The sequence below is a fragment of the Erithacus rubecula genome (genome assembly GCF_903797595.1).
Source record: "Erithacus rubecula genome assembly, chromosome: 6".
Taxonomy (NCBI): domain Eukaryota; kingdom Metazoa; phylum Chordata; class Aves; order Passeriformes; family Muscicapidae; genus Erithacus; species Erithacus rubecula.
This window is the reverse complement of record NC_136688.1, coordinates 8031848-8053274: the sequence shown is the minus strand read 5'-3', so window position 1 is coordinate 8053274 and position 21427 is coordinate 8031848. Positions and strand designations below refer to the sequence as shown.

The window sequence follows — 21427 nt, the reverse complement described above, 5'->3', positions numbered from 1 at the left end:
CCAAACAAAAAATCAACAAATGTCAAGCCTTTGTCTTTTAAGGAGGATGTGAAAACTAGGGATCTCAGCAGAGGTTAACAGGTAGATTTCTGCATTATAATATGACAGATTTTTGATAGGTACTTTGTAAGAGATGGGTAGAATTCATTAATCCTTCCCCCTTTCTGTGAAAGGAGAAAGTTGTAAAGTGATTTGACCTTGGGTTGTGTCAGCTTCAGCCTTTCTGTGCACATTTCAAACCTATTTGTTTGTCACACCCTGTGGTGGGAAGCTTTTTGAAATTTTCCTGAATCTGAACTGTAACTTTGATGCTTTTTTTTGCCCTGCAATCATAGGCAGAAGCCTAGAGGATGCTGAGCTCTCTTTAAATGCCTTCCCTGCCCTTGCAGTCCTGCAGAGGAGTAGATCCATGGGGAGATGAGCAAATGTGTGGCAGTCAAATGAAGTCCTCTCTGAAGTCATGTTCTGCTGGGTTTTAACCAGCAAGGTCAGGATGTCCAATCCTGGGAGTATCAGCTGTGGCAACCTCCATAGCAACTGAGAAACACTGGCAGCAAAAGGCTCCCTCTGTCCAGCTGGCAAAAGGGTGACATTTCTGCATTCAGACAAAATCCAAATGGACTGGGTGTGTTGTTACCAATAGCTGGTGAGTTTAAAATACTGCTGTGCTAAAGTACTTGGAGTTACCTAGAAAAAGCAGCATAATTGCCTTTGTCAATGCACTGCTCTGTGTAGAAACAGGGGTCCCTGCTCTGAGCTGAATGGTGTTAAAATGTGCTTCAATGTAGAAGTGATAATTGCCTTTCTTTGCACAGTATTACTGATTCCATCTTGTTTTGGTTTATAGCAGGAGTTTGTGCAGTTGTGAAATAAGTGGATATATTTTGCTGATTTTCTGACTTAAATATGAATTTTGCAGCAGTTAATCTACTCTTCTTGCTGGATTTGCTGTGCTAGTTTTCTGAAATTATGCATCTATCTGGGAGTCTCCATAAAAAAGGCTTCCAGGTCATATTTCTTAGATAAGAGATGAAATATCATCTAAACATGAGTGCTTAAACTGCATTTTGTAAAATAAATTAGGCACTTAAATTTTATAGGTTGTTGAATTTCCCTGTAAATTTTATCCTAAGTGTTTCTAAGCAGTATTTAAAAAGAAAAGAAATTAATGGAAGCTTGTCTACTACACCTTTTGAAATTACCAGAGATAGCATCACATCATTGATCTTACTGTGACAGCCTCTGAATAGTTATCACTTGTCACATCTGAGCATCTCATTCTTTCTTGTTGCAAGCTATAATCCTACTGTTAATAAAACATGACAGGACAGTTGAAAGATCAAAATATTTCCTCTTAATGCATCACTATAAATAAATAACAGGGAAATGTAATCTAACATCAAGTTCAAAACCTGTCACGTTTATTCAGCTTGTCAACTTCAGCTGTAATTTCTGTCTCAGCTTGTAACACAGGGAAGGTTTGGCTGAGTCTGTGTACAAGAAAGCTTTAAAGGAAGAATGTGGGAATAAGAAAAGAGAGCTGGGTGCTACAGAGGGAAACAAATGTTGGAGGGGATTTAAAGTTATTATTTTCCTGGGATTTTCACAGCATTTATAGTTTCCTTGGGTGTTTCTGCCCTTTTTCCAGTTCAGGACTTGGGTGAAGATCACTGAAGTCAGTGATGTGGGCTCATCTGGCCAAATGCTAGTTTGAATATTTTGAATTCAGTGTTTTTAAAGAAAAATAAGCAATTAATCAAAATGGCTGGGTTCTTGAGGTGCACTGGACAGCAGTTGCTTGTGTTAGAAATGCCAGTGCATTGTCTCTTTTCTTCCAACAGATCACAACTGAGTCCTGCAGGCAGCAGCTTTTCCAAGTATGGCCTGTTTGGAGGGATCCCTGCCCAGGGGTCACAGGTATTGCAGTGTGAGGCCAGCTTTGGACAAGTTTTCATGTTCTACAGTTAACCCCTGCTGCAGGAGCTCTTTTGTTGTGTATCCTGCCTGGATTGCTGAACCCCTCACCCCCCAGAGGTAAAATAAAGTTCCTGTTTAAGTCTGCAATTTGTGTTTTTTCCATGGTATCTAATAGGATAAACCAGGCTGGTGTGTCAGATTAATAAATTAGCAGCTTGAACATTGTTTGAGCTTTCCCACCCCTGCACTGGCAGATTTTTAGATGTATTAACTGAAGTTATTTGCTGCCTTGGAGATTATGAAGAGCAAAGCCTGAGTAAGCCTCCTATCAAAGAAACATTCCTTTAATATTATTGGGATAAATAATAGCATCTTGCATTATAAGCCATCTTCCATGAAATGTTTCTAATGCTTTGTGACAGGGTATTATTTTCCCAGTTTTGAACTAGAACCTGTCATCAGCCAGCAGCTTTGTTGTTTACTTCTCTGCTTTGCTGTTCCCTGAATGCTCCAGGGTAAACCATCAGCTCCAGCACTCTGGAGTGCACTTACTCTGTGCTCTGTGCTGCAGATGGATCTTTTCTCCAAAGGGTTGCATTGTATTGCCAGGTAAACAGCAAAGGATCTGGTCCAAGTCATGCTTGCTGGTCCAGGATTCCAGCATGCTCCTGGCTCACTTCCTGTAAACCCCAAAGCAAAGGAAGCTGAGTGAAAGCAGGCACTGATGTGTTTTTCCCAAGATCAAGGAATTGTCCCAGAACAGGCAAGTTTTCTGTTTCTTCCCACAGTATTTGGCCTGTGGGAGTGCTACAAAATGAGGTGCAGTGTTTCAGTTCATAATCTTACAAGATTATTTTTTTTCATGACCTACAGAATCTATTTCTTTCAGGGCTGACCCATTTTCTTTTCTTCTAGGTGCCAGTGGATCAGCCACTGCCTTCCCTCCCCTGGCCCAGCATGGAAGAGACTAGGGGAGTCAGGGGGCACAGACAGCAATGTGCCTGTGCTGGCTAGAGGGGAACAAGATGGGTTTTATTACCAAGGTACAGTAAAAGAGGAGATAGAGGTGAGTGATGGTTGCTGTGTGGTAGCTGGGGGGATGTCCTCAAATGGGAGCAGTCCTCACTCACCATCTAAGTTTGGTGTAGCAGATTTTGGTTCAGCTGATGAGAACAGATCAGCAGGACAGCAGGTGCTTGAGCAGCCTTGTGCTGCTGTGGGCACTGAGCCAGGCTCAGCCAGCCTGAGTGCTGCTGCCAGCAGTGTAGGGGCTGCTGTTGTGTGTAGACACATCAACAGCACAGGAAAAGGGTTTGTGTTTTATGTACACAGGTCCAGCCACACACCAAGGGCTCAGGGTCTTTCCAGAAATGTTAGTGAAAGCTTTAATTCATTGGTTTGTTAGCACTTCAAACTTAACACAAAAAAGAGCCTGTTCTTTCTCAAGAACAGGGAAGTATCTCATCTCTTTGTTGATGGAAAGCCTCTTGACAGGCCTTAATATAAAAGGTAAAAAAACTCCCAACACCCCCCCAAGAAGTAGAGCAAGGACTTGGGCATGACTGAGGAACAGGTCTGAATGCCTTCAGTGTCCCTTGCTCCTTGGCACACCCAGCATGGTTTGTGAAATAGCACTTGTCTATAGCTTTTTCTCTTGGGAAGGAAAATACAGATCCTAGTGGCAGTGAATCTGAACATATGCTTCACTCATCTTGCTTTCAGGTGAGCCTCATGGAGGTTTTTTGGGCTGTCTCAATGCTGAGCTATCACATCACATTCTAGCTGCTGTTCAGGCTTGTTTTGCCTATAGGCACAGGATGGCTCCTATTAAAAGTTGCATTACCTGGCACATTATGGACTGTTTTTCAGTGGAATTGTTGTTTTTTTCCTGGTAACAGAGTGAGAGAGGCATGTTCCTGGTAGAGTTTGCCAAACCACTTGTGTCACGTGGAAGGCATCCAATGTGTGTGCAAAAAACAGCAAAGGATGACATCCTGGAATATGTGAATGGGATGAAGCACTCCTTGCTCCCTGGAGACAGAGTGCTGGCACCCTGGGAGCCAGATGGGACCAGGTATGGCCCAGGAACTGTCCTCAGAGGCATTGAGACAAGGGATCCCTTACGAGGTAAGAAAAGTGCTGCTCTCTTCCTCTTCTTGTTCCTCTGGCACACCAGTGAGGCTGTCAGGATAAACTCTTGTCAGGGTGCTGCTGCCAGAGAAATTACAGAGCACAGACTAGAGCTTAGTGTTGCTCTCCAAGTTTGCAGGAGCTGATGGATATCTGTGTGTAACCTCACCAGTGTGACCCTAAGGAAGTTGTGACCCATAAAAAATGTCAACATCTGTGTCCATGGGTGTAGCTAGGACAGGGCTGTGTCTGCCATGTGCAAAACTGTGGCCATTTCATGACAGATAAAGATGAGACAACTTACAGGAAGCATTCATCTGAGCTTGAATGCTCACATTTGTACCAAATGGTACATCTGGGGGTGATTTTGTCACCCAGACGTAGGAGATTTCAACAGCTCATTCATTTTTCCTGTGTCTGACAGTCAAGCTCCACTGACTTTCCAAAATACTGTTCTCAGAGCAGGATTGCTAACTTTGGCAGCAGCAACAAAAATTACTCTCATAGATTTCTTGTTCATCTGATGACAAACTGGGAGGAAAGATGCTGCCAGAAGGAAAGATGTTGTTTTAGTGATGGTGCCCAGGTTGCCCACTCACCTCTGTGACACTGTGGTGAGGTGTTAGAGAAGGGCAAGAGTTGATCCTGCCTCTTGACAGGAGTAGAAGGTGCAGAAAGCTGCAATCTGTGTGCACTGCCCAGGCAGGTCAGCTGCTTAAGGCTTCTTAATTTTTCTTTTAACAGCCTCAGAAGATGAAGAAATTATGGTCCAGTTCTGGAATGACAAGCAAGTGAAGCTGCCCCGTGGTGTGGCTCTGTGGATCCCTCCTAGCCTGTGGGAGAGGATTGTGGAGATGATCCACATGCCCTTCACCAGCAGGGTGAAGCCCAGCCCAAGCCAGGACACCAACTCTTGTATTTTTCCCTGCAGTCCTAAGCCAGCCCTGATTCCTGTTTGTGCTGGGTGTAGCCTTGCCAAGCACTGCTTGCTCTGCTCTCCCTGCTGGCCACATTTCCACCACTGCTGTGCTGGTGCTCTCTGCTGTCCATCAGCCTGGGGAAGGTGCATCTGCTGCTGCCATGCCTGTGCTGGTGCCTGGTGGCCTCTTCCCTCCAGGCCTCTGGTCTTTCAGGACAAAGCTGAAGAGGCAGAGTCCAGCAGCAAGCTCACTCCAGGCCTTCTGGAACTGAAAGGCACAGAACAAGCAGAAGCTGCAGCTGTGGCAACATCCTCTCCCTCTTCTGATTCAGAGTGGGACCTGAAGCCATCCCCCACTAAGAGTACTGTGGGGGACAGTGCTGTTAACACAGGCTCCAACTGTCTTGAAAAGCCCAGGCTAAAGAATTCTGCAAGACCTGGGGGGAAATACTGGGAAAGAAGGAATCACAAGTCCCTTTCCAGTAATTCAGGTACCTTCAAACGACCCCATAGGGAAGCAGATGTCAGAGGGAACAAAACCAAAAGTCTTCTGGGCAGGAGCAGGGCAGTCATTTTGCCTGCAGGCTATTGATATTAATATTGCAAATTTGCATATCAGACTCTGATACAATTCTTCTCCCTCTCCAATGTTTCTGCTGCCTCATCTGGCTCTTCTTTTGGCCGCTTATCCCATGAAAAACTACAGAACAATTAATTTCATTTAGAAGCACAGCTATTCCTCTCAGTTTCCTGTCATTTTCCTATGCCTTTTATGATGCTAGCATCTTGATTAACCTGCATAGCTCATCCAGTCAGAATAACCTGAAATAATTCCTTCAGACTTGAAGTGCATTTTTCTCTCCTCTGAACTAAATGTTTCTCCATTTCAGTTCTGGTTTCACTCTTAGATACAATTTTACTGATTCTCAGGACCTGGAAGTTGCAGCAGCACATGTACAAAGGGCCAGCAGGAACCCAAAGCCATCTCCACTGGGGACATGTCCAGTGTGGCCCCAGCTCAGCAGAGTGCAATGTTTGAAAACATCAGGCAGATTCCCAGAGGGCAACTCCCACTGAGAGAAATCAGAAGAGACCAAGATTTCAAGCCATCATTGAGGGTAAGGTAATCTGTATTAATGCTGTAGTTATGTAAGCAGGAGGTTTGTTTGATTGAAAAAAATATTGTTGTAAATGGTTTGGAACCTGGCAAGAAAAATACATTTTTTTGTAACTCAACTGCTTCCTAAGGCCATCCACCAGTTTTGTGATAGGTAGGAAAGTTCTCCACTAATGAAACCAAAACAAAAATCCCTGAACCTTAGGAAGGGCTGAAGCCACTTGGCAATATGGAAACAATTGTCAGTAGCCATGTGAGCATTCAATAATGCAGATTTCAGTTCAGAAACCTGCCAAATGCCCATTGACATCTACCCAATGAAGTCCTGTGTTAAATCCATGGAAAGGTGCTGAGCTCTGCCAATCAAATTGTGATAGTCACAATCTCTGCCTCTGAGAGATAAAAGCAGATTCTTTGGTAAACAGTCCTTGCAGAGTTTCTTCCCTTCTGCACTAGAGGCAACCAGTTTAAACAGCAGATTCCTGCTGGGAAGCTGGGGGATACAGAGTAAGCAAACTGTCACAGCTGGAAACAACACCACTACCTTGGTTTTTAGGCCTGGTTTCCTTTGTGCTTTAGGAAAACTTGAAAAAAAAATCAGAACATGAAGGCTAAAAAAAGCAAACACAGAAATGAGGAAGAAAACAACTTACAGGAAGAAGAGGAAGATGAAAGAGAATGTCAGGATCAACAGAAACAGTGCTGTGCACAACAGCATCAGGGTACAATTAATAAATTATATACAGGAAATCAACTATTAGCTCCTCTGTACCTTCATGCTCTTGTTACTGTGAGCTTACTGCAAAGTAAAACTTGAAATGTTCTAAACTTGCATGTTTAGAGATGAATCCATTAATAACATTTCTTGGTGAACAGAGAATATACAGGAATACATCTTGTATTCTCACAACTGTACTCATTCATTTTAAGTAGATGTCAGTTTATCAGCTAAATAGTTCCTACTTTCTATTGCTATTCTACTTTATTGTTTAAATAATCATAGTTACATAACTACACACCTTTGTAATTTTGATTTCCTAGGAATTTTCAGGCCAGTATGGAGCTCTAGGCAAGCATGCTCTATGTTAGCAGTGTCAGAGCTGTGCACTGAAGTGACATGAGTTGCCTTTTGGTAAAACTAATAAGAAAACAGAATTGTTTCATCCCAGCCCCAAAGCAGCAGCATGAATCACAGTAGTGGATGCAATGTGGTAACACAGGGTATAATGACAGAATTTTTTTCCTGTAAAATAGCCCTTGGTGATTTTAAACCCACAAGATCCATTGCTACTCTGAGATAGCAGAAGCAGTTTTATCACATGATACAGGCTGCATCAGAAATGGCTTGAAGCAAACAAGTGGAGTTAGAGGACAGGCTTCCCAGAGGTACTCACTGCAGTCAACAAAATCCTCCTGACTTCTGAAGTAGGGAAGTTTTTAATCAAAGCCTCACAGCTTCTGAAAATCCTTTGGTCTTGCTTCCCAATTATGTGTTCCAGCAGTAAAGTTTGTACTAGCACAGAAAATAGACCATTATTAAAGCTATGTGAGGCAGAGGTACAGCTAGCAAAGCAGCAGTTAATAAAGACAGTGATGCTTTTTTTAGATCAGAGTTCTGAGGGATTTTTCTTTCCTCCAGGAAGAAGGCTTTGCAGCATCAGAAAAACAAAGATATAAAGCAGCATCAGATGATAAATGTAAAATGACTTGTGCTGGAGATCACAAACCTGATGTTATAGACCCTGTCAGAGCTCACTTGCAACAAAGCAGAGAGACATGATCAACCAGAATTCAGTACATGTACAACTGATCAAGTTCAGGGGCTGAAATTTCAGGTAAACTGCTTCTACTATATCAGTATCATATTTTTTAAACAAATCAAGTTCTGATTTAGGTATTGTCTCAGTAGAATATTCTTATGGATGACTATATAATTTTAATATGTGAGGAACTGTACTTTCACCCACATCAGACTTGAGCATCCTCATTCTTTATTCCATAGTGCTACAATAAATTCCTAACTATTTGGACTTGACTATACAATTCTGGAGAGATCAGATAAACAAGTATGAGCACTAAAATCCTGAACAGATGCACAGCAAGAGTCCAATAAAACTCCCACTTGTCTACAGATCTCTAGAGTGAGCCACAGAAATTCAGCAAAGCAGTTTCTGTTTGTAGAAAACCAGGAGGAATGGACAAACAATACAAGCTGACAGCTGAAAGAATTTTTTTCAGGATTAAAGCATAAGCAAAAGTAGCCAGAGGCTAAAGGACCTGCTACTGTAGATACAAACAACAGAATGATTAGTATTCAAGCCACTGATTTTTATATTGTGATGAAAATGAACTGAAACCCTGATACTACCAGCTACAAAAAGATGGCAGATCTATATAGATCACATCACTAATTCAAAACGTGGAATCTGGTCTTTGGGAAAGTTAAGCATCCAGGGAGTTTTGTTAGTGGACTGCTCATGCTTAAAGCATAGCAACTTGACCTTAAGCTGCAGTGTGCTGTTGCTCAGCAGTAAATTGGATAGTTTAGGGTACCCCACAGCCCTCAAAAAAGGGTTTAGTGTGGTCTGCAAAGAGACAGAACTTTAATTGCCTAGACTGAACACCTGCCACATATTTCAGCATGTTTCTGAGTTGGGGTTCTAGGTAGTGAATTTCACTTGCATTTCATTTCTTCACCAGACTAACAGAAGTGCAGATAGGAGAGTGGCTTGTGAGCCAGCTGCTCTGAAACAGTGCCAGCCTACAGAAGCTAATGTACACCCATATTCATACCACATGGACCATGCTCTCTCTGGCCAACACTGTGACATGGGGGTTCTCTCTGGGGATAATACAAAAGAAGCTGTCATCATAAAGGCTTGATCATGTATTTTATTTCACTGATTGTATCTTTAATTGTTTAGAGCAGAAGAATCTGAAATTACACAGTCTCATAATTGGATTTAAAAGGCACACAATGTACAAATATTTATAAAAATCAGTGTACAAAGTGGGCTGCATATAATTGCATTAAGTAGAAAACAAATATACAGGCCATAAAAATGGAGTCCCAAAGAGGAAGCTAATATTAAAGTGCTAACAAGAAAAATATATTTATAGTTCATTACATCCATTAAAAAAAGCCTCATATTTTATTCCTGCTATTGCCAGGAGACAAAAAATATCACAAAACAAAAGTTAAATCAATACTTTGTCCTGCATTGACATCTACTACGTGGGTTTGTGCTACATCTTCTGAGATTGCTGTGACAGAATAGATGCCAGGAGAAACTTCAATGTAAAAGTCTTTCAAAGGTCTTCTGGGCTTTAAGGAAGAAAACAAAAACAAAAAAAAAGAAAGGAAAAAAAGCTAAGTTATTGGTTATTTATCTTAGACTCCCCCCCACCCCCCAAATTGTGTTTGGGTAAAAAAATTACATTTCAGCATGAGCATGATTGCTATATAAGATTTTTCTAAATGTATAGAAGGCAGTGCAAACAAAACTGTAGAATGTTTCTGTCAGTACAAAAATTACCCAAAGTATTTCAGCTAATATTTCAATTGGTGGAAGTAATCACTGTGCTGTAATTTATGTCTTACAAAACTGAAATTTACTAACCTAGACAGTTCTAAACATAAAATGGGAGTTCCCATTCCCTATACCAAGAGTGCTCTCACTAACTTACTCTGTGGTACAGATTCAGTGTTTCTCATCTTTTGTGGCTTAGAAGCTCCTGGAATTGATTTGCTGAGGTGTTAGGCTTTGAAAAATAAAAAACAGTTTGCTTCTCCTTGAGGAGCAGGAGTCTTCAGAGAGCCTGTGGGAGGGGTAAGTGCAAGAATGCCACAATCTGGTTTCTAACTAATTGTGCAATGCCCATTTGACTGATATATAGTCACATATATTGTGAATGCACCATTAGTTAATCTTCTGTGCCATCAAGGTCTCCAGATCTGTCACAATTTTTAACCAGCTTGATTCAAAGTGATAAAAGAAATGCTAGCAAATACCTCCACTGAAAACCAAAGTATTCTCTACACTTACACTTCGTTGGCAAGTTTGGGCTCGGCTGGGTTCTACAGAACCTTCAGTCCTCTGGAAAGAAAGAGATGATTATTTTCTAATGATCCAGCAACCAGGCAGATCCAGGGGATGCTTTAGGTGCATGCAATTTTCCCCTCCACAAAAGGAGGGATAGGACATTGGTGTCACAAGAAGTGACTCTGCCTTTCCCCAACCCAGCACAGACTTGGATCAGTTCAGGTGTTTTTATGTCCATGAGTGTGAGTGTCATAGACATCAGGTGGATAATAAATGCCCCACAGCAAGGGAAGGAATAACCTTTCACCAAAGCCAGAAGTACCCACTTACCTCTTCTTCTGTGGAATCCATCTTTCTTTCTGCTGACTTGCTATGGTACTTGCAGAAGTGTTTGATTTCATTCTCTTTGCACTTGTTGATTGCCATAGCACCATAGTAGTTCTGGACAGCAACAGAAACAGAAGGTATCATGTGGGAGGTACCAAACCATACTTGCAGCTACTGCAAATTTACACTTGAAAGTAGAACTACACAGATACTGATGCTGTGTACTAATTGGCTGGTTTGTTTTCTGTGAGGGTGAAAACAATGCCTGTATCTCCAAAGGCCACCTTCTGCTACAGGACTCCATCTAACAGGCCTGATTTTACATGCCTGTTTCCTGACACAGTATGTAAGGCAGGGACTCTGACATCTCAGAAATGAATTCATGAAAATGTCAGAAGGAGTACTCTGGAAATCCCTGCTTGATCAGCCTGGTCAGGAAACGCCCTGGTGGAAGCAAGCATAGTTTATGGGTCCTTAAGAGGACATGTATGCAAACCAGGTGCTCTGCAACCCATTAAGTGAAGATGGGTTCTGCAGAGCATGTGCAGCAGCAGTGCTCTAAAAGCAGAAGTAGTTAATACTGAAAAATGAGTCAGTAAAGAAGCTGAAGTGTCTTCAAGGCTAGTACCATTTTCACAGTAGTTCTGAGAAGTGTATTTAAGCACACAGCAGCCACCTTCTGGTTCCACTGCAGATGTGCTGGCATCTTCCCCACTGCAAATTAAACTCTTGAGTACAGCTCTGCTGCCATCTGTTGTCACCACAGAACTCCTCTCCAAGCTACCTTTTTGATCACAGGGAGCAAAAAGATCAAAACTATCCTTATTTCACTCATATTTTTCTTGTCCTTGACTGTCAAACATCAAATGCCCTGACCTGGTGCATAATGCTTCACAGAGTATCTCTTTTATGTGATGGCACAGGGCAAAGAAATGAAATCCAACTTTTGGTGAGAAATGGGTAAATTTTGATCCCTTAGTAACCCCAAACATCTCATTTTAAACTAAAAGTTTAATTGTTTGCCTTCAAGTGCCTAAATGATTGTGTTGAGTTGTGGATTTTTATTTGCACTTTGTAAACTTTTGCAACTTATGGGTCTGAAAATTCTCCCCTTTTATGACTCTTCTTCTCCACAGAAATGACTGAAGCAGTACTGTCTTGACTGATGCATAAATGTGGAAGTCTTCCACTGCTTGTTCCAACTTTAAGACTTTTAACCAGGCACAAAATAGACCCAAAGAATAATTCAGGTCGGAAAACACCCTTAGAATCATGGAGTCCAACTGTAAACTTAGCACTGCCAAGTCACTGATAAGGATGAGTCTCACTACACTTTGTTTCATCTTGTGTAAAACTCTATTCTGCCCCAGTTGTTTTAGGATTAACTGATTACTGTGTATGTAGTGCTTTGAAATTATAAAGGAGTTGCTTAAGAGCTGATCACTTGGTGTGCTGAAGTACTGTTTTCTCTAATTTAATTGCAGCCTTAGGCTCTGCATTAGCCTTGCTGGCAGTGAGCTCCCTGCTGTGTTAGGATAGCAGATCCTGAGGGGCACAAGCTGCAGTGCAATTCTCAGAGTTCAGTGCAGTAGCTGGGCTGCAGGGCTGTGCTCACAAGGATGGCACAGGCTGGCTCCAGTGTGCCCACCCAGCAGGCAGGGACACCTGCCAGCCAGAGCAGCACGGGAGCAGTGGAGCTCTGCATCTCTACACCTCTCCATTTCTACTCATCACAAACAACTGAGCCCATGCTCCTTACCCAGCTGCAGCATCCCAAATCCAGTTTGGCCTGGTTTTGCCTGGCATAGAGCAAGTTTTCCTCCTAGTAGTTGGCACAGTGCTGTGTTTTGGATTTAGTAGGAGTGTAGTGTCGATAACAAACGGATGCTTTGGTTATTGCTGAGTAGTGCTCACCCTGAATCAAGGACTTTTCTCATGCTCTGCCAATGGGGAGGTACACAAAAACCTGGGAGAGAGCAGGGCTGTGACAGCTGACCCAAACTATCCAAAAGGAAATTCTATACCACAGAATGTCATGTATATAAACAGGGAGAGTTGTCTGAGGGGCTGACTGCTGTCTGGGGACTGGCTGGGCACTGGTCAGTGAGTGGTGAGCAAGTGTATTGTACATTAGTTGCTCTTCTTGGGTTTTAATTCTCTCTCCCATTTTCATCACAATTATTACTGTTATTATAATTTGTGTTATCATCTTTTACTTTGTTTCAATTAATAAACTGTTCTTATCTCAACCCACGAGTTTTATTTTCTCCAGATTCTCCTCCCCTCCTGCCAGGGGAGGTGGGCAGGGAGGGAGTGAGCTCTATGGTACTTAATTGTTGGTGGGGTTAAATCACAGCAGCAACACTGGAGGGAAGGGGGGGGTTTAACTCTAAATTCAAAACAAACACAGGACACAAAGCATCTCTTCACTCCAGATTCAAACTCTCTCTTATTTCCACTGCCAAGAACTGGATATCAGCCAGGGTGAGTGGCTCTCTCCTGGTGACAACAAAAGGTTACTATGTCATAAGGCCATTTCCCAGCAGAGATACTTTGAAGCACTGGAAACATTCCATACCTTGTGACACAGTGTTTTTTGTGATAACACCTGACATTTCTGTCTCTCTAACCATACGGACTTTTCACCAAGAAATGGAGAAACCTTCTGCTAAAATCTGTGTTGCTGCAGCCTCTAGAAAATGCGGATTGTGGTGTTTATCAGCTCCGCCGGCACTGCACACCGGTGAGATGTACCCTGCACATGGTGCTGAGTGTCCCAAATTCATCCCGGTCACCGCTGGCTGAACCCTTGCCATAAAGCAAACCTGGAGCCTAAATTGTGCAGTGAAGTAGTGAAACCTCTGGCAGCACATCATGAGCATTCCCCTTTGGACCCTCCGGGTGACCCTCACCTCGCACTCCTTTGAGACTCCTCTCATCAGCCTCTCGATCGAGGCGAACGCTGCATCCAGGCGTTCCCCGTCTAAGTCCTGCAACGAGAGACATTCCGGTCACTCGGATCGGAGGCGGCGGGGCCCGGAGCCGCGGGGGCACCGGGGAGCAGGAAGCTGGGCACGGCGGTGTGTCCGGGCGGTACGGAGCCGTGTCTCCGTGTGCCTGCGGGTCTCTGTCTATAGCTATATCTGTGTGTGTGTGTGTCCGCGGGTGCGCGCACGGCACTCACCGGGACCGCTGCCGGGGCCGCGCCCCGCGCGCGCCGCCGCGTCCGCTCCAGCACATCGCGCGCCAGCCCCGCCGTGCGCTCCGCGCGCGCCACCGCCATCGCGCCACCGCTGCACTGCGCATGCGCTGCCGCCCCGCCCCGCCCTCAGCCCGCCCTCAGCCCGCGGCACCGGGCGGCTCCGGAGCGGGGCGCTCGGCGGGCTCGGTTTGTCCCTTACGGCCGGACAGCCTTTCTCTGAAAGGCTTGGCGAGCTGCTCCCGGGTGCTGCTGCCGCTGGGCGACAGCGGGGAAGAGCCCGTAGAAGCCGGAGGTGCCGAGCCCCCCCGTGGTGGGAAGCGGTGCTCCCCGCTGTTTTTTGTTAAAGTTTCGCGGCACGGGCTGGCAGTGACAGTAGGTGGCGGTGGCCGGCCGAGGGACGCGGTGTGGGACGGAGGGCGAGCCCAGCAGCGCCCGGGCCCTGCGAGCACGCTGTGGGAGCTGGGTCCGTCCCTGGAGGGCAGCGCCAGGCTCGGTCACCGCTCGGAGTTACCGGGGCGGCTCGGAATGGGCTGTGACTAATGGCAGCGGAGCCACCTTGAGCCTAAGCTAACCTCGTGTGCACCGACGTGACAGCAGTAAGGGAAAATAAACACCAAAACTTTCTTTAAGACCCATTTGGCCAAGGTTAACATGGAGGCCCCGATCCTTCAAGTCCTTCATTTTTGTTGAGAGCTTCGCTAGCTGTAATCTCTTTGACAAGCAAGAAAAATAATCCTCTCCTAGTTTACGTTTTATTGTCATTTGCCAGTTGCTTAACCAGAGCAGTAGCCAGCCCCCGCAATAAACAAGCCCTTCACAGGCTGCTTGTTCATTAAGACATTGAAAGCCCCCATTCAGTGCTCAAATCCAGCTTAACTTTAAGTTTGTTCTCCTGCATTCAAAACAAAATTTAGCCAAATTGCTGGAGTGCTTGATGTCTGCGGTGCTGAACGCAACATAAAGAGGGGACAAAAATAATATTTGATAAAAGCAATGTTCGTGTGTTTGATGTGGTGGAGAAGCAGCCAGGACAGACTGCTTCCTGCTTAATTGGAAGCTGAACGTGTTTGTTTCATCATGCGTTGTTAGCAATGGTCTCCTGGAGAGGTGAGTGGGTTTGCTATGTTGCTGCTCTTGTGAAATAGACTTGGAAAGGCTCTTCTACATCGTTTTCATAACATGAAGAGAAAACTGTTCATTTTTTGTTCCTGCCAGGTACTTGTTGCAGTAGCTTGTTGTTCAGGAGGTAAATTATTCCTGTTGTGTTGAAATTTAAACTCCCACTATTTTTTGATGTTTAGTGACACAGTGCTCCTTTTGCAGCTGAGTAAATACATCTGTCCCAAGAAGGCTGAAATAGCTTTTGCTTTGAAACACACATTCACATCAGAATCCAGATGAGAGTTACCCTTATTTCCTGTACATTCATTCTTTCGAAATATAATGGAGGTTTGTGAAATGCTGGGCATTTCCACCAGATTCCTCGTTGTGTGGGATGATGGATCAGAATATCTGAAGACAATGTATTTCATTTTGCTGGTGAGGTGGCAAAAGCCAGGAATAGTTTATCCTGAGCACTTGGTTCTGGCCTCAATGAAGTATCCTTGAGTAGGAAAGCTCCTAAGTATTTGCCTGATGTTGAGTATTATTTGCTTCCATTTCAGTCAAAGGAAAGAAAGTCAGAAAGTCCTTAAAATGGGTAGGGCTGGAATTTGTATTTCAAATTGCAGGATACATGCTGCTCTTCATTTTTCTTCTGTACCTAATATAATTTGGTTAATCTATTGTGAAGCGACTTGTTTTATCAATGCCTACATAATACTTCAAGATCTAGGAGTAGTCTCTGTATTTTGCAATACCCATGGTCCTACTAAGAGCTAGCATCCTGCCTTTTCTGTATTATTTTACATCAAACGCTTTGGGTGGGTTTCCCATCTGCCAAACCACCAAAAGCCATGGACACGTGTGCCAGGGAGGTGGCCCGCGTGGACAACACGCCATGCAGGGACTTTCTTCACCCCAGGTACACACGATGCCCTGGGGGCTCATCCTGTCTCGGCCAGCGGGACACTCGCCTGCGCTGCCCAGGAACAGAGCATTCCACAGCGCCGCCGGGAGCTGCTCCGGGCGGCCGGATCGGAACCAGGGTAGCGGGCATGAGGTTCAGAGACACGCCGCTGGCTCCCCGGTCCCGCACAGGTGCTGTTGGTGCGGGGCTCGGGAAGGCGCGGGAGCTGCCTGGCTCGCAGCTCGCTGGTGGAGCCGTCGCCCCGCGCCTGGCGCAGGAAGCGCGCCTCCGCACTCCTCCTTCCTTCCGCTCTGCCCCGCAAGCGGCTCCGCGCCGGGAGCAGCCCGTAGTGCTTTAAATAAAACCCTGCGGTATCGCCCCTCCGGGCTAGAGAGAGGAGGGAGGCTGTCACTCGGGGTCTCGGTCCTCCCCTCCTCCTCCTCTGTGCCATCGCATCTCCCCGCGGACCGGCCCGGCTGCTCCCCTCCCTCCCGCCTGTCCGGGACGGGGTTTGGGGCTGGGGGGCGGCGCCCACCCCTCCGCGGGGCCGGGGCCGGGGCCGGGGCCGAGCGCTGCCGGCGGGAGCGGTGGCTCGGCAGCCCGGGGCTGCAGCCCGGGCAGGGCTGTGCTGCGCTGCGGGAGCAGGTTTCTTTGTTGGCTGCCGGCTGACTGGTTCCCATTAATCTCCCACACTGGTCGTGGCCGTCTCCACTTCCTGCCTTTGCATACTTCTCTCTCCCTCGATCTCAGTCCCTTCCCACCCCCTTCCCTCCCCCCTTTCTTTCCCTCTTCCCAGCTTCTCCAAAAAAGCTACAATCGCCCGGGCTGCGGGACTGGGGCTGCAGGCGGCCGGCGGAGGGAGCGCATCCCTGCGCACCTCGGTAAGGGCCGGGGAGCCGCGCTGCGGGGCGGTGGTCGCCTCCGGGGACCCGGGCAGGGGAGCGGGGCTGGGGGGACAAACGATGGCTCGTGCTCCGGGGGTCCGTCCCTGCGCGCCGAGAGCCTCCCGCGGGCGGGGCGGGCCGGGGATGCGCGGCGGCGGCCGCGGGGAAGGCTCTCCGGGCGCTGCGGGTCCCTGGACCGCGGAGCCCGCGGCAGCCGAGCCGCCGGGGGCCGTGCCGGGGCGGGCCGGCCCCGCCATCCTTGCGGGACCCTGCCCTGCTTTGCCCGGGGGAGCGCAGACGGGCGGAGCGGGGACTCGTTGCTCCCGCGCTGGTGCCACCGCCGTGCCTCGCGGGACGCTGCTTTTTGCGTGTGGCGAGGGCACAGGCATCGCGGAGGGGCAGAGCCCAGAACCCTCTTGGGCCGGACCGGGATAACTCCAACCCGGCTGGGAGCCAGCGCGCCGGGCGTGGGGCTCGGAGCTGGGGGAGACGGGGAGCGCGGCACTTCCCTCCCAATGCCCACTCGCATCGTCGGTCCGGCTGGCTGCGGTGTTTGCGTGCGTGCTGAAAAGCGTAGAGGAGCCACCTGGACTCCGGCGGAAGAGTTTAGGATCCCAGGACAGATTTGGCTGAAGAGCTAAGGGAGTTCTGCAGCAATTCACTTGGTGGGAAAATCAGATGTCCTGCTCTTGGCTTAGTACCAAACCTTTGCGTTACTAAGGTCACTGCAGCCAAAGAGTAGTGGTTACATATGAGAGAGCCTTCTTGTGTTTACTCCAGGTTTATCACTCAAACGTACTTCGAATTTAGTAGTCAAGCTGAATGAAGCTGGGTGCATGGTATTACTGCATGGAGTATGTCAGCAGCGGTGTTTTCTACACCCTGTGCTCACTTGGGGAATAGGTTTTCTTTCATTTTTATGCTGGCTAGTCAGACAATTTTAGACATACATTAAATAATCCAATAAAATTGGAATGATCAAAACCCATGGAAGATGAAGAATGAAACTGTTAGTTGTAGCCTGGTTTTTGATGGTAGGATGAAGTGAGGTTGATTTACCTTTAAGAATTAAGAATGTTTTGTCTTTGCATGACTAATTTATAGTTGGTGGATGAAAATTTCCATACAGTGGAAGGGTAAGTTAACAGGGCAAAGGTAGGAGTATCATACATTTAAGGTGAGGTTTGAGGAAATAATTTATGTTTTAGGAGCACCAAAATTAAACTTTCATTCTGGTGATCAGGTTATGCAGGTGAGTGGAAATCTGTTACCAAGTTGACATGTAAGATTTATGGATTTGACCATTCATTTCCCTCTTTCATTAAGATTAGCTATTTAAAATAAAACTGCAACACATTTATAGCAATGGTGATGATGTTACCAAGTTACCCAGGAGTATAGTCAAGCATCTTTTAAAATTAGCTACAGTCTGTTCACTGTTAAGAGTGATTAGACTGCCAGGCATCTGATATCTTGCTTCTGGAGTGGAACCAGTTTCCTCAAGAGCATGGAGTGAGGAAGGGGCCTTTTGGGAAGGTTGACAGGGATGGTGGTGCTGGGCCTCACTGGGGTGTAGACACTAAAAGGATGCAGTGTATGTTCTCCTCTTGTGTGCAGAAATAAGAGAGCCCTGCCTGGCCTGGCTTTCAGCTGCTCCCTCCAGGGTGTTAAACTCCCCCAGCCAGCTTGTGCAGCATAGTCACTGCCCTTCCTGGCTCAGGGCAGGGGGAGAGGTGCCTTCTGTCCTCTCCTACCCCTGCAGCATGTTTGTGCTCTGGCTGCCAGAATTGTGCTCCAAGAAGCTCAGGATCAAACATTGCTCTTTCCCTTTAAGCGAGTGCCTTAATGTACACTGGAGCTCTTTAAGGAGTGTGTGACCCCTTATTATTGGTGACCCTGTAAACCATTGTGTAATCTGTTGACTGCAACATACCATGCCAATTTATTCTTGGTTGGGAAGTCTTGCCAAGGACTTGATGGAATAGCATGATTTTATCCAGTTTATTGTTTTCATTGTGTTTCATAAACATCTAAGACCCTCTGGGAAGAATCACTGGGGCGGCTGGGCCTCCTTTTTTTAATTGCTGGTTAAATAAATGTTGCCAGTTTAAAAAAAAGTTAAAGTGGTATGCAGGATCTCAGAATGCCTGGAACTGCTAAACACTCATGTTTAGGAAGCAGAACTATTTTTAGTGTAGGGGCATTTAAAGAAATGATACAAGCCTCTTGTGAAGAGGTCACTGTGAAGTACATTGAAGAGCCTGCTTTTAACTGGAAAGTAAACCCAAGTTTCCCACAGCTGAGTAAAGCAAAAGATCCAGATTCGTGCTTTTGCTGCTGAGCTGAAGAGGGAAAGGATGGATTGTTTTTGTTAGTTTACTGTAGTTGGGAGTAAGGATGCCCAAATTCTTATCATACAACAACAACAACAAAAATGCTGGTCTTAATGACACCCTTGCCTCTCTGATTTCCTCCAGTGAGTATCTGCAATGGAGATGTAGGGCCAAAAGGCATTTAACACTTGAAGAAAGGCTGGGAACTGGCAGCTGAGAATGTGGTGTATCCCTTGGGATTTGTGTTTGTGGGAGCTCAAACATCCCTTGAGTGAATTCATGGTTGTCATTCTTATCTATACCTAAAAGAACTAGAGAAGAAAAGATTATGTGTGTTGGGAACTCCAGGTGATCTGGGCTCCTAAATCACTTCTGAATATGGGACTGAGGTTGCCAAATAAATTACTGTGATTCCAGAGAGGTCTTTCCTCAATTAACCTGCCTGAAAAATGGAAGTCCTTGCTTTGGATGGCTGAAGAGAATGTAGTTTGGGTCAAAGTTACCACTGTGTGTTGCAAACATCAGGTTGTCTATGAGGTCTTGGATAATCTAGCTATGTTTAATGTAACCCAGGTTCCTGCAGGGCAGAGGACCAACATCTGGGCTGATCAGACTTTCAGAATGTCTGAAATGATAGCAGAGTTGATTTTTGCTCCAAACTTCATTGATGTCTTGTTTAGAATAAGTTTAGTTTAGATTACGAATTCAGGATTTTTCCTTTTTTTTTTTTTTTTTCTTTTTGTCCTGCTGCTGAGTGCCATGTGTGTTAGTTTTGTCTGTGTGCTGTAAAGTGTATGCAACTGTTGCTTTTCAGACTTTTTGGTCTGCAGTTGGGATTTAGTTGGCAATGCAGATAGAGATGAGTTTGGAGAACTGAATCCAAATATTTACATTCTCAATTTGGCCTAGTTTTTGTGCTTGTAAACATTCTTATTCAAATTGAACTTTGGTGAGGTTATAAGTGGCTTTGCCAAACCTTGGGGAGTCACACCCTACAAGACCTGAATTTCCCCCTTTTGGGAAGAATTTTGGATGTTTTTTGGGTGTGCATACATCATCTGAGAGTTAGTACTCATCATTTCACCCCTTATTTGACTGCAAAATCTTCTCCTGTTTGTTGGACCATGGTGGAGATTCCCCTTTCTCTGTAGCTATCCTTTCCTGGTCCTTGATGTTTCATTGAGCAGAAGTTTAAGGACTGTTTTGAGCAATGGGAATGCTTGCTTATGGAGTTTCAGATTTAAATCCTCTTTTCATTCATGTAGGCTTTGAACAGCTGTCAGATTTTGCTAGAAACTTTTTATTCACTGAGGACTGAGCCTAAAAGATGTGTTCTCCATTAGCAGTTGAACTTCCTGAAATCAACACTACTACAAACTCTAGGGATAGGGATCAAATACTACATTAACACTCCATGGCCAACACACCCTCCTGTATGGGGATTCCTTCCTATTGGGGGCTGTTGCTGATAGCCAGAGTTTGCAGGATAGAGGTGACTGAGCTGCAGTGAGTTACAGTGAGAGTTCCTACTCATCACTTGGGGTCTGGAGCTTTGTGTCCTTAGCCAGCTGAATCTGGGCTGCCTTAGTTTAATCCACGGTGAGCATGTTTACAGTAAGGTAACTTGTTCTCCATCTGGAGTGTATTCTCAGATAGTTAAAGTTGTTCAGGGAAATTAATGGTCTAATTCCTACAGCCATTGCTTTTGCTGCATTCTGCTGTGAGCTTCTGACCTTGGAGATGTGCTTGATAGGTGAAAGAACACAGGACTAGAGTAGGTGCTCACTTAATGCCATCTTCACCCCTTCTTTGAAGATAAGTTTGGTTGAGCTGTAGGCAGAAAAGCTGTCAGCTGCTGTAGTGTAGTTGAGAATTCAGTGAACTTGTGCAAATGGAGAAGTCCTGAAGGACACAGGGAAAGCACAGTGGATTTCTGTTGGAAGTGCACCCTGTGTATGTTCACACACACAGGAACGGGATGTTATTTCAGTATAAGTATATCTGTCTCTTAATTGCTCTTTAAAATGAAGATGTAAGAATGCTTAATGTGTTAACATTTAGTGTTAGGACTGGTGCCAGCACAGGAAACCAGGTCTTTGAGTTGAAACTTTTAACATTATTCTCTAACTCCCACATTATTAAAAACAGTCACTGCATAAACTTTTAAAGCCATAATTCATTTTATCATTTTGATGAGGTTGTCACACTGAATTACTGGTTTGCATTTTTTCCCCTTAGGAAAAAAGATTAGTAGTTTTCATGGGACACCCAGTCACAATCACAGGGGACAGATGCTAACTGATTAGCACAGTGCAGAGCACTCTGCTCAGCCTGCTGTTCCAAGTGTTAGGGCAGAGACCAAACATTTTGGGAGGGCTGCCTGGAAGATCGTGCAACCCTTCTTCAGTGAGGAGCAGATGTTTCAGACCCTGACTCTCCTCATTGTTCTGGGAAGTCCTTCAAGTTAGGAGATGAATCTGCCTCTTGACATTTTTGCTTTGTTATTTCTTGAGGGAGTACAAATAGTTTTTGCAATATGGGGTGAAA

The 21427-nt window shown here is 45.5% G+C and overlaps 3 protein-coding genes across 6 annotated transcripts in view; 2 read left to right on the top strand and 1 right to left on the bottom strand.

Annotated features, from left to right (window-relative positions):
• Positions 1 to 340: 340 nt before the first annotated feature.
• LOC306803320 (uncharacterized protein C11orf16) lies at positions 341 to 9052 on the top strand. 3 transcript variants are annotated; one of them, XM_079308618.1, is made up of 7 exons: positions 341 to 646; positions 1842 to 1917; positions 2833 to 2983; positions 3816 to 4044; positions 4792 to 5457; positions 5897 to 6084; positions 7723 to 9052. In XM_079308618.1, exons 2-7 carry the CDS (start codon positions 1880 to 1882, stop codon positions 7861 to 7863), a joined length of 1413 nt encoding a protein of 470 aa, XP_079164744.1. In that variant the 5' UTR covers positions 341 to 646; positions 1842 to 1879; the 3' UTR covers positions 7864 to 9052. The 3 variants fall into 3 exon arrangements, with proteins under 3 accessions (XP_079164744.1, XP_079164743.1, XP_079164745.1); XM_079308617.1 differs by having other exon boundaries at positions 1842 to 2034; XM_079308619.1 differs by lacking the exons at positions 341 to 646; positions 1842 to 1917; positions 2833 to 2983 and adding an exon at positions 3437 to 3639.
• On the bottom strand, positions 8956 to 13744 carry AKIP1 (A-kinase interacting protein 1). Its single transcript, XM_079308620.1, has 5 exons — positions 13638 to 13744; positions 13366 to 13443; positions 10457 to 10567; positions 10130 to 10180; positions 8956 to 9408 (listed from the first exon to the last, which is right to left on the bottom strand). The coding sequence occupies exons 1-5, from the start codon at positions 13734 to 13736 to the stop codon at positions 9268 to 9270; spliced, it is 480 nt and encodes a 159-aa protein (XP_079164746.1). The 5' UTR covers positions 13737 to 13744; the 3' UTR covers positions 8956 to 9267.
• Positions 13745 to 16222: 2478 nt separating this feature from the next.
• DENND2B (DENN domain containing 2B) overlaps positions 16223 to 21427 on the top strand; it is a 150369-nt gene continuing 145164 nt past the window's right edge. The window contains exon 1 of one of the 2 annotated variants that reach the window (XM_079307571.1): positions 16223 to 16544. The gene's annotated coding sequence lies outside the window, so the exon portion shown is untranslated. The remainder of the gene's footprint in view (positions 16545 to 21427) is intronic. The other variant, XM_079307572.1, reaches the window with a different exon arrangement.

Excerpts from the sequence above, each read along its gene's own strand:
- LOC306803320 (XM_079308617.1), top strand. The coding sequence starts at position 1,880 with ATGGCCTGTTTGGAGGGATCCCTGCCCAGGGGTCACAGGTATTGCAGT. Across the intron at positions 2,984-3,815 it reads CAGTAAAAGAGGAGATAGAG|AGTGAGAGAGGCATGTTCCT; the intron begins GTGAGTGATGGT and ends TCCTGGTAACAG. Across the intron at positions 5,458-5,896 it reads GTCCCTTTCCAGTAATTCAG|GACCTGGAAGTTGCAGCAGC; the intron begins GTACCTTCAAAC and ends ACTGATTCTCAG.
- AKIP1 (XM_079308620.1), bottom strand. The coding sequence starts at position 13,736 with ATGGCGGTGGCGCGCGCGGAGCGCACGGCGGGGCTGGCGCGCGATGTG. Across the intron at positions 10,181-10,456 it reads TGGATTCCACAGAAGAAGAG|AGGACTGAAGGTTCTGTAGA; the intron begins GTAAGTGGGTAC and ends CTTTCTTTCCAG. Across the intron at positions 9,409-10,129 it reads CCCAAACTTGCCAACGAAGT|CCCAGAAGACCTTTGAAAGA; the intron begins GTAAGTGTAGAG and ends TCTTCCTTAAAG.